Source organism: Neolamprologus multifasciatus, chromosome 13 (genome assembly GCF_963576455.1).
Source record: "Neolamprologus multifasciatus chromosome 13, fNeoMul1.2, whole genome shotgun sequence".
In the NCBI taxonomy this organism is placed as follows: Eukaryota; Metazoa; Chordata; class Actinopteri; order Cichliformes; family Cichlidae; genus Neolamprologus; species Neolamprologus multifasciatus.
Window position 1 is genome coordinate 23,330,272 of NC_140451.1, and position 11,075 is coordinate 23,341,346.

The 11,075-nt window shown below is 40.9% G+C and overlaps 1 protein-coding gene across 8 annotated transcripts in view; it reads left to right on the forward strand.

Moving 5' to 3' along the window:
• ccser2a (coiled-coil serine-rich protein 2a) overlaps positions 1–6,411 on the forward strand; it is a 53,893-nt gene extending 47,482 nt beyond the window's left edge. For 6 of the 8 annotated variants that reach the window (XM_085183760.1, XM_085183763.1, XM_085183764.1 and 3 more), the window contains one exon: positions 1,224–6,411. In XM_085183760.1, coding sequence (XP_085039886.1) covers positions 1,224–1,949 — 726 coding nt within the window. In that variant the 3' untranslated portion in view covers positions 1,950–6,411. The remainder of the gene's footprint in view (positions 1–1,223) is intronic. The other 2 variants (XM_085183767.1, XM_085183766.1) reach the window with 2 other exon arrangements.
• Positions 6,412–11,075: the final 4,664 nt, after the last annotated feature.

An 11,075-nucleotide genomic window follows, 5' to 3' on the forward strand; every position in this document is an offset into this window, starting at 1 on the left:
GAAGATGTATTTAGTGAAGCAGTCATGCAGAATAATATATAGAATCTGTTTGCTTTCCCCTGGCTACATCTAAACAAATAAAGCAGGTGATGCGTAAATCGTTTGTTACATAGCTTGTATTTTAAGTGTTTTATTTATCTAATTGCACACTGGTTCTGTCAGCTTAGACTGTGTATATAAAAGATTGCTCTAGCTTCTGAGTTTGAATACAACACCATATATGGATGTGACATAAATTTGCATTCTTTCACGTGGCCTGCAGAGGGCAATTCCTACGGGTGCAAAAGGGTCTTTGTCTTCCTTGCTGTGTGATGTCAGTAAACACTTTGCTGATGAGCTTATGTCTAACTGTTGCAATCACTAGTTTCAAGTCTCCTTTAATAGAGCGCGATGTTCGTTTTTTCAAATTATAGTCCCCGTTAGTGTTCAGGAGGGTGATAATGCAGGGTGTGGGCAAGCTTACTTTAAATGTAACAAGCTGGTAGAATGTCAGCGTCCTTCCGTTTGATCCAACCTGCGCTTGTTCTGTGTGGTGTCAAATAGCTACGATGACAAAGACGAAACCGCTCAGCACAAGCCTTCAAAAACAGATCAGTCCAGCTGGTAACGTCCCCGACTATGTCCATCTTTTATATACAGACTATTGCTTTGAAACAATTCGGTGAAGTCAAAGTAAAATAAGTTTACGTTGAGTCTGTGTCAGCAGCTCTTTTGTTTTTGGACGGGATAATTGGCTCCTCTCATCCAGGTGTGCATGGTTTTGTGCTCATAAACTGGATGTCCCCTATTGGAGGGCAACACCATGGTTGGTATGAATTTTGTGTGGTTCAACAGCTCAGCATGTTCTCACGTAGGCAGCGTGTATTGTACCTCCCAGTTTGAATATTTTGAAGCTACACTGCAGCAGTGATTGCAAAATAATTCAAAAGCGTCAGTAGATTTCAGACTCGCACAACAGGGTTATTCTCCTCTGCTGAATCAGGGCTGCCTTTGTGCCTTTTCCTCTTTTTAACGTAGGACTAGTTCAGTGGCTCGTAATTGAAACAGGCTGTGATATGGTCAGGGTCACAATTTTCCATGAGGTTCAAAAATACTTGGGGAGGGTATTTATTTATTTATTTAAAACTGTCTACTTCAGAAACATGTTAATAAAACACTGCCTGTTTATCACACACTTAGTGTTCACTTATTGATACACTGTTCCTTTTTCTTTTACCCCACAGCCTCAAATACTACGGCCTTTCAACCCCTGTCTCAACGAGCACCTCCAACAGGGAAAACTAGTAAAAACAACCCCTACCGTGGGCCGCAGTGACCTCACAAGGAGTAAATCAGAGGAAGCAACCCATTTAGATGCTGACCGTCCTCTTAAAGCAGTTGTGGCAGATGCGTCCGGGCCAACAGGCCCTGACAAGCTGAGTCATCTCCCGAACACCAACCTGCACCGCCTGGGTTCTGGGGCTCCACAGGGGATAACTGCCAGGGACAGTCCAGCATCAGCAGCACAGCATGAGAGAAGAGCCCCCGCTGCGTTACTGCAGAACTCTGTCACTGCTAGATCTGCTGGTTTGACTTGCCCTCGCATGCTGCAGCCTCCTCGCTTTCACAAGCGCGTTTCTCTCCCTGCACTCAAGCCAGGGGGCACTGGTGGCTTTGGCTCTCTGAAGCCGGGGTGTTCCTTAGGGCCTCTGGCTAACCAAGCGAAGCAGCTGCCGCCTCCATCTAGAGGCCTTCCCTGCTTTAACACTGGACCCCAGGTGCAAGCTCAAAGTCTGTTTTGTACTTCACTGCTTCAGCCTCGCAGGGATCCAAGTTACACCAGTTCCAGCCTGGAGGAGCACAGCCTAAAGGAGCCTAACCAGGGTACACCGAGACCCCGGGTCAGCCAAGTTCCCGATCCCTTTGAGTCACTCATGCCTCCCAAAGCCAAAGATTCCCTGAGGACCTGAAATCCGTCCATCATAACCTAAAACTGAAATTACTCTGACATTGATAGTCATCTCCTTCGCCTCCTAGCTCATTACTAATATATATATGAGACATTCAAGCACTGCCTGTGTCTGCAGCATTGTTTTTGGGACTTCTGTAGGGTATTGTTTCTAAATTAACCACTTCAACATGATTGATCAAAATGTATTATGTAACCGGACCTTATTTTCACTACTGTCCACACTTGTGAGATCGAAGGGTTTTGATGAGGAAGTTAGTTTTGCACATGAACACGAAGGCTTCAGATGGAAGAAAAGAGTGTTACCAGTTTTGTTTTCTTTTATAATACCCACTGGCTAATCTCACATTTTAAAGTCCAAGTTCACTTGTTCCTCACACAACTGTGCCCTTTGACACACAGGTGCATTTGGTTTTAAACATAGTGGTGACATTGGTTTGACCTTTGCTGTGTAATAGACAGCCCGGGGGGAAACCGAGGCAAAAAAGAAAGTGTGAAAGAGGCAAGAAAGTGAATGTGAAATGGGGCTAGAGACAGAAAAAAAGAAATTTGTCAAAGCGCTCTGGAGTTGTTGCTTCTGGAATGAGAATATGTGTGTGTAAACGTGTCTGAGTGTGCACATATGTATTTTTTTTAAAGATAGAGAGACATAGTGTTGAGAGATGGATTTAAAAAACAGCTCCACCCTGTAGGTGCTCACATCCTTCCAGTTCAGCTCACTACACTTACATCCTGAGTGAACTTTCAAACTGTGCACGTGGTAGCAGAAGGGTTCACAGACCTTTTGTGTCAATGCACTGTGCTGTGATGGAAATATAGGCACTGAAAAATAACAAAGGGATGGTGGTGGGGATATAATTAGGAGAAACAGTGTGCAAGTGAGGAATTAGCTTTCATAATGTAGTGGAAAGAAGCAGCATAATAAAGCACTCACACACTTAAGTGTGCTCAGGGACAGTGGAAGCGCACTCATATCTATATGTGCAAACACAGACAAAATACACTGTTATTTCAGGGTTACTTTGTGCAGTTTTAGATGAAAACGACTGAAGAGTAAAATGAGATATGGTGAGAAGGAAATGGTATGTTTTAAAAAAAGCTAAGTTAATATCTGGATAGTAAAATCGTTGCTACAAGACAAAGAACTTTTAAAACTTACTGAAAAAGAGTAAACAAAGGGTGATCTGCCCAATTTAAAATGTCAACATGCGGTAGAAGAAAATATCAAAAGTCAAACTCAGGTTGAGAATGGTGAATAAAACTGAATAAAACATAATTTGTGAGTTAATGAAATAACTTACAATGCACGCTGACTTTCTTGAAAGAACTTTTCCTTTAATCGCCCACTCGTGGAAACATCAACTAATGGGGATTCATTAGATGTGTGAAGCTGCTGCCTGGAGAAAAAGCGTGCGCGCTGAGCTGAGCTGTCGTTTTTATTTTTTTCCCTATTCCGCCGTCTCTCCTCTCACTCTCTTGCATGTCTCTTTGGGAACATCAAAGGTATTAGCGCGGTATTTTCAGGTGGGGAGCCTTCAGGGCTTTGGTGGTGTTTCTGTGGGAGTTTTGCAGAATTGTGTTTATCGCTGCTTTGCGAAGCCCTTTTGCAGTCAAACGCTCTCGAAATGTCCCTGAACGGAGAGCAGCAGTGTGTTAAAAAGGCCTTCTGACAGCAGCTCTGCTCTCTCCTCTGTCACGCCGCGTGACCGCTTGGTGTACGCCTCTGGCAGTGTCCGGTCTACTGCGTCCAATAATGCACCCTACAAAGACAGAGTGAGACAGAGTGTGAGAGAGAGAGAGACACACACACATGAGTTGTATAGACGCACATGTACAGGAACTTTGGCAGAACTCGAAGAGACGCGAAACTCAGAAGAGACGCGGACATCATTTCACACTTTCCAACAGTCGCACAAGTGCACCTACAGGCCAGCACTCTTTGAGTTCTTTAACAAAGTGCATGAAAGTGTATCTGTGTTGTTTTGGAAGTGCTCACAAAATGAGGCCTCCAAGTAAACACTCATCTGTTTGTCTGCTGTAGCCATAAAAAAGATGCCCATCTCTAGATTACCCTGGAAATGGATAGAGGCTTGTGTTTGTTTGTGATTGAGGATCCATGTGGCTGATAATACATGTTTACCTGTTGGATGGCTCAACATTGTGCCAAGCCAGCCAAGCAGTCAGCAGTGCTCTGTGAAGCCAAGAAAAGCCCATTTCTTATAATGAAAATGAAAACGCGGACAGGAAGACACACCCAGAGTGTAAGATAGGTGCCCAGCAAGAGACAAAGAAAAGCTGAAAACAATTTATAAAAGTAGTGAAGGTGCTAATGATCAACACAAGCCCTTTCTGGCAGACTTGTCTGGAAAATGTCACGAAGGACAGAATGCATACAATCTTTGTCTGCACTGTGGTCTAGAGAATATCCCGCGCCCCTCAGCTGTGTCATTCACTGCTAAGTAATGCCAAACAGGAAATCAATGTTGCCTGCTGTGTGTATTTGTATGTGTGTATTTATGTGTGCGTATCTCCAGACACCTCTGGCTGCCAGTGTTTCACTCTTGGAGGAAAGAGTGTGTGTGTGCATGTGTGTGAGAGAGAGACAGAGGCAGAGAGAGATCCATCAGCCCAGGCCAAACGCAAAGCCATGCCAGGGAAAACAGGGCAGTACCATGCCTCTCTGTGCTGTATTCCCAAGCTCCAAATCAATGTCCTTGTTCAGTTTAGCAGTCAAGCAAATCTCTCTTGCCTGCTATGCTTTAACAAAACAGGGCTAAAAAGTCTAACAACTTGGATCAGTCCTAATGCAGGAACTTGATTCGCTTTATTTTTCAGAGAGGACGCACAAATTATAAAGCTGCATTGCACAAGAGGGGAAAAATATATATTTTCTGCATTATTATTCTGAATTAAAGAGGAATGCAACCTTTTGAGTACACATCTGTCCAGCAAAAGGAAAAAAAATGCACATCAACTTATAAACATGACTTTCAAACAGGATGCTAATTCAGTAGAGCAAACTCAGAGAAAAAACATGGCTATTTACAGCTTTTTTTATGGCTTTTTTTTTTTTTCTTGGTAGGGCATTTTAGCACCTTTTAGCTGATTGTTTTGATTCATTCACCACATTTTTCTATTTATTTAGTTCTTTTTAAAGAAATATTTAATAAGACCAATATTCTGTTGAATTACAAATTTGCTACTTCACCTTAAAGAATAAGATGTTGGCAATCACAACTTTTTTTTTCTGGCTCTCATTGGCCAAAAAGAAAATAACAAAAATAAACGAGAATCTGAAAAGTTAATGCGAGTTTGAAATGATTATCAGGAACAGATGTTCCTTTAGCAACCACTCTCATCTCTGATGACGTTTTTAAAGTAAAAGGTTGAATCTTTTGTAGGCTAGTGTTTCTTCAGCAGCTGTATGCTGTCATACTTGACTTGTGGTTTTGTGACACGGTGTGATGTGCTGATGTACGTTTTAGAGCAGATTCACCATTCAAGTGTTACTTGTCAGCTGAATCACCAACTAGAAGTTTACAGTGTAAGCAGATAAAGCGCCACAGTGTAGCAGTTCATATTCCCATAATATCCAAGGTCACGGTATTTATCACTACATATTCTCCTTCATCAGCTGCTCGCAGCTCTTATGCACTGTCTCAAGTATACTGTGCAATACTGTTTGGAGCAAAAAGAAGGCGTGCTAAACGGTACTTGTAGCAATCTTTTTGGGGATAATTTATCTGAATTTAAGGAGCCACACCTCATACACTCCCTATCCAGTTTTTTATGCTCTTGTCACTACAGGCTATTTGTTTTCATCTTCGTGCCCCCACCCTTCAATTCTTTCATCTCTCATTAGTACATGTGGATCTGCCTGGCCCAGGAGCCTCCGGTAGCCCCCTCTGAGACCTTTCCCAAATCTCTGCCTCAATTCATGCTTACTCTATCTGCCATTACCTACTAGAAAAATGCTTTCAAATCTAAAGAGGATGTGGTACCAGCTACTGAAATGCAAATTATAAAAAAAATAATAAAAAATCAGACATTTTAAAAATTCTAATTTGAAGCACTTTAAATTACATTAGTTCTTAATGCTGAATGACAATTAAACTGTATTAGGGGCGATACTTGGTTTAGACAAAATCTATTTTGCTTTATTTTATGCTCTCTTCTCTCCCTGTTTGTTTCTTTTTGCAAAGTCATATTTTTCTAGGAAGACTTGTGAGACAGCAATAAAGTTTGAACCAAATAAGCTGAGGAGGGTGTTTTGGCTAATCTTCAGTTTGAGTCCCGTCATGTTTTGGTTCTTTAATATTTGTAATATGTTTTTCGCATGTCACCAACAAAGCTGCCGATCTCAGTTTAAGATAAAACTGAAGCCTCGTTCTTATTTTGGTCTTCTTGTTTTTCATGTCTGCTGGTTGTTTTACTGTGGAAATAAATTATGCTTAAAAACCAAATGTGCTTTTTAGTAATGCTTTTTAAAATTAATGTTAAATTTGTGGGAATAAAAAAAAATAATGGGGAAAAAACTCCAAACAATAAATGTAACTTGTAAATTGTGAGAGGAAGATAGACAAACATAGACTCGGATATTACTTTACAGTATGTTATCACTGAGAAGAAATGCCTCCCTGTCAAATTAAACTAAGTAGCATCTCTATTCATTACAAACCATGCAGCCTCTGGACACCTTGCATATAGTCCACTTAATAATGAGGTTACATGCTTCAGAGATGATGGGTGGGTAACAGACTGCCAAGCGCAAGAAGTAGCGTGACACTGTCATTAACTTGGAAAAGTGGGAGATGGAGTGCAAAAGGTTTTCCCTTGAAAGGAAGCGAAGTGCTTTCATCATAGACTGTCAAATCTATACTTAAAACTTTGTTGTCATATTGCATACGGCAGGTTACTCCTCAGAGAACAGAGGTTCAGTGGAGTAATTATACCGAGGGAATTTAAGTGTGAAGGAATGTTTAAAAATACAATCTAATCCCCAAATTCACCCTGACGTTGCTAACGCCGTAGTTAATACACCGATTAACAAAATCAGTGCAGGAGAGGCAGACATGTTCAGTGTGTCTCACTGAACATATCTCCTTGCACGCTCATACAGTAAGTAGAGCACACTAAGTAGAGCAGGTATGCACGGATGTGTTTTATTTTTGATAAGGGTTGTGCACTTAGCAGAAATGATGATGTGAAATCTAAACTTCTAGTCAAAACAGACTACATTTTTTGATCCCTGTTCTTCTACTGCCTGAAAATTGTTTGGTCCCTTCCTTTACACTGCACAACCATGACAGCAATGTTCGAGGCTGACAGGTCTACAACATTCTACACTGAGTCTCATGGCAGCAACTCAATGCATTTGGGCATGTAGACATAGTCAAGATGACCTGCTGAAGTTCAAACCAGGTATCAGAATAGAGACAAAGGTCATGTAAGTGGCTTTAAATGACCGGCTGGTCTGAATGTTTCAGAAACAGCTGATGCTTCTAGTGTTTACAGAGACTGATCTGAAAAAGAGAAAATATCCCATAAGCAGGAGTACTGTGGGTGAATGTGCCATGTTGATGTCAGAGGTTAGAGGGAAATTGCTAGACTGCTTCAAGCTGATAGTAAAGCAACTGTAATTCAAATAACCGTTATTACATCCAAGGTGTGCAGAAGAGCATCTCTCAACAGACAGCAGATTGAACCATGAAGCAGATGGCCCACAGCAGCAGAAGACCACACAGAAGACCAAAGAAATAGCGTAGGTGGGGCGGCCAAGAAACTAAAGTGCGATAAGTGGGTCAAACAAAGTGCGATGCATCAACATCGCTGGGAAGTAGTCAAATATGTTAGATTTGAAGGCAACTTTTCCAACTCTCTTGCTAAGTAAATGCAATAAGAATGAAAGGAGTCTGTTCTTATGGTCTCATGTGATTCTTTTTTTAGTCTTTATATACTCCTGTATTCTCTGTTATCTGAGGTGTTTTTTCTTTGAATCTCAGTGGAGATTCAAATATAGATCCCAAGATTGGCATACCCTTTTTCAGCTGTAAGTTTAAGCAGGGAGAGCCATGCAAATCAATTTAGGACTTTTATGTGTTTTTATGGATTTCTGATTGATAGTCTGTCTCTCGATTAAAATGAAACTGCTATAAAAAATTTGAGACTCTTCATTTATGTATGACTTACAAATTCAGCAGGAGATCAAATCATTTTTCACTCCACTGTAGCTTTCCATCATATTCACTAAATATTATAAATAATATAATATTCACTAAAATCTAAAATGAAAAGTTCTTGATATTTTGCAACTTGTACATTTCATTGATGGGCATAGCACTTATTTTCTAGGGGGTGCCATCATTTTCGTCAAGGCCAACATAAATTAGTTTTTTTTTTCTTCTCTTGAATCACAATTCAAAAGCAACATCTGAGATTTTCATTGGTTAATTTTCAGTAAATGTTTATTTATTATTACTTTTGTCAAGTTTTTCTTTCTTTAACGGAAGGACACAGTATCAAAAATTTCTGTAGCTGTCTTCTATTGAACTCATTGCACTGAGCTACCAGGTGCTTCTTGGTCAGTGTGGATGTTGACTTTCTACTACTAGTCTGTGGGTCCTTACTGGATGCATTAATGATCAGCTGACCTAACAAAGTAGCCAAGGAGTGCATGTATATCTGTTGATCACAGGCAGATAGCACAGTTTTCACCACAGTATCGCTCTGGACATTAATGACTCCACAGAAATCATCTGTGCAAAAATGCTCCCCAAGAGCGTGAGAGGGTAACCTATTTCTAACGCCGATCTTCAAATCGGGGATCTATTCAAACGTTTACTTTTTCTTTCAAATAATGTCAGATCAGCTAAAAATATAATTACTAAAAGAAAATTGCTCCAGACACATGTTGCTTATATTTGTGCATTCCAACAAGCAACTTCAGAGACTTTGGAGAGAGATAATGATATTTGCACTGTGCTCTCTGCTGGTTAGACTTTAATCATAGCAGCTGTGGGCTCAAACTGCTCTTCCTGACTTTGCTGCTTAAGATGTCGTCTGCTGAAATCACAGCTTCTCTTCATCACCTGCCTGTTGTGTCTTGATGTGTTGGCTCTGCTGTTGCGGGTCTGCTGCCTGCTTTGTTGCTCTGCTTGTTGATCTCTAAGCTTCTACTAGGCTATGTTTTGCAACTGGATTAACCCCTATGCAATGTTTGTGTTGGTTTGTATTTTCAATGAACTCCCTATACGGGCTTAACTGTGCTATGAATAAACAAGCAGGGTATTCATGATTTACACTTCAGGTGTTGTGGGCTGAATTGATTTTAAGCTGTTTTTACACTTCACTTTCATTGTTGATTATTATTTGAGCCAGGGAGAGGCTGTCTCTTACTCATTGCAATCTCAGTAAAAGATAATTATGGAAATTAGCTTTCCTGATTTTCGCCTTAAACACAGCTGACTAGTACAATTGTTTCTTGTGATCTTAGCCTCATGGCAAACTTAACAAACTTTGGTCATCCACAAGTTCCCAGTCCCCTTCATCACTGCATACTTAATATTACCTAACGAATATTTTTGCACACATTAACTGTTTTTTTTTTGTCCTAGCTTCCTTTTTTTTGAGCTGCTGATTAACATTTAAGGCTGTTGCACTCGTTGCCAACCTTGAGTTCAGTCTGTCTGCTGCACTGTATATTAATTTGCATATCATTGCTTTAAAATGTCATGTTAGTGGCTGCTCAAAGCTCATATTTATCAGTTTAAATTACTAGTCAAGATTTTCTGCTGCACAGCTTACAAGCATTACATGATATTGTATATACACCATAACTTTCTGTCTGACGTGCCTTCCAGGATAATGACCTCATAGTGGGTAGTACCTGACCTAAACATAGTCAAGTTAATAAGGACCGTCATGTTTTAGTGGGGGGTAGTGTGTTTGTTATTATGCCCCGGTCTCCATTTTTTGAGCTGTGCTAATTAAAAGAAATTAATTTAAACTCACTTTTTTTTCACAACAATTGGACACAGTTATTGTCACAGGACAGGCGCAAGGCAGCAGTGGGAGAGGAGAATGGGAAGGCCTTCAGAGGCAGGGTTTTAAATAGCCTGGGAGAACGCTGGCAAGGTGTTGTACATTTCAGGCCATCCTCTGAATTTTTACCCAGGAAAAGATGTCTGTGCAAGTGAATGAGGCCATCATTATGCTAAGAAATTAACCCATCAAAGAGAGAGCAAAACTTGAGTGGTCAAGTCAGTACTACCAACGAGGTATGTAGCCCTGTCATTGTGAAGGTCTACAACCATAGACCCGTTCACAAATGACAATGCATAAAGTTTACCAGTTGCAAACCACTAGTTACACTCAGGAAAAGAAGGACAAGTATCACTTTTCCAGTGCAACTCTGTCACTGAGCACAGAAAGCACATGTCTGTGAAGGTTCTCAGTCATCCAGGTCACCATAGTCTAAGGAGCTTGGAAAGAAAAGCATCTGAACTTCTTTAAGTTACTTGAAGATGTTTCACTTCTCATTCAAGAAGCTTCTTCAGTTCTAAGAGCAATTGGTGGAGAGTCCCAAATTTAAGCCCTATGGGAGTTTCCCCAAGAGGGTCATGGACCGCCTATTGATCCTCTACCTAATCACACGAGCCAAGGTGTGAAAACGGGTGTGGGTCACAATCAGCCATGGTTTTGGGTGAAATCATTGTGAAACCTAGCCCCACACTATCATGTGATTTACTGCACACAAATGGATGTGAGTGGGTGTTGAGGCATCTGGCAAGGGATCTCAAAACTGGATTAAACATGGCAGACAGTGGGTTTTGTAAGCCACCGCCTCTGTTCAAAGATGGTCATTCACAGTGGACATAGATGGCTTCTTTCAGCACATCAGTGCTTACTGATGATATTACTCCTGGCAGAAGCAGCAGGATTAATCCTGAAGTGCACAGGGCTCTCAGATTCAGCCAAATGTTACAAAGCTGATCAGACAACACTTCAAAGTGCAAATGAATAATGACTCAAAGCATAATTCAAAAGCAACCCAACAGTTCCTCAATGCAAGGAAATGGGATATTCGTCAAGTCACCCACCTGATCTCAAACCAACAGAGCATGGTTTC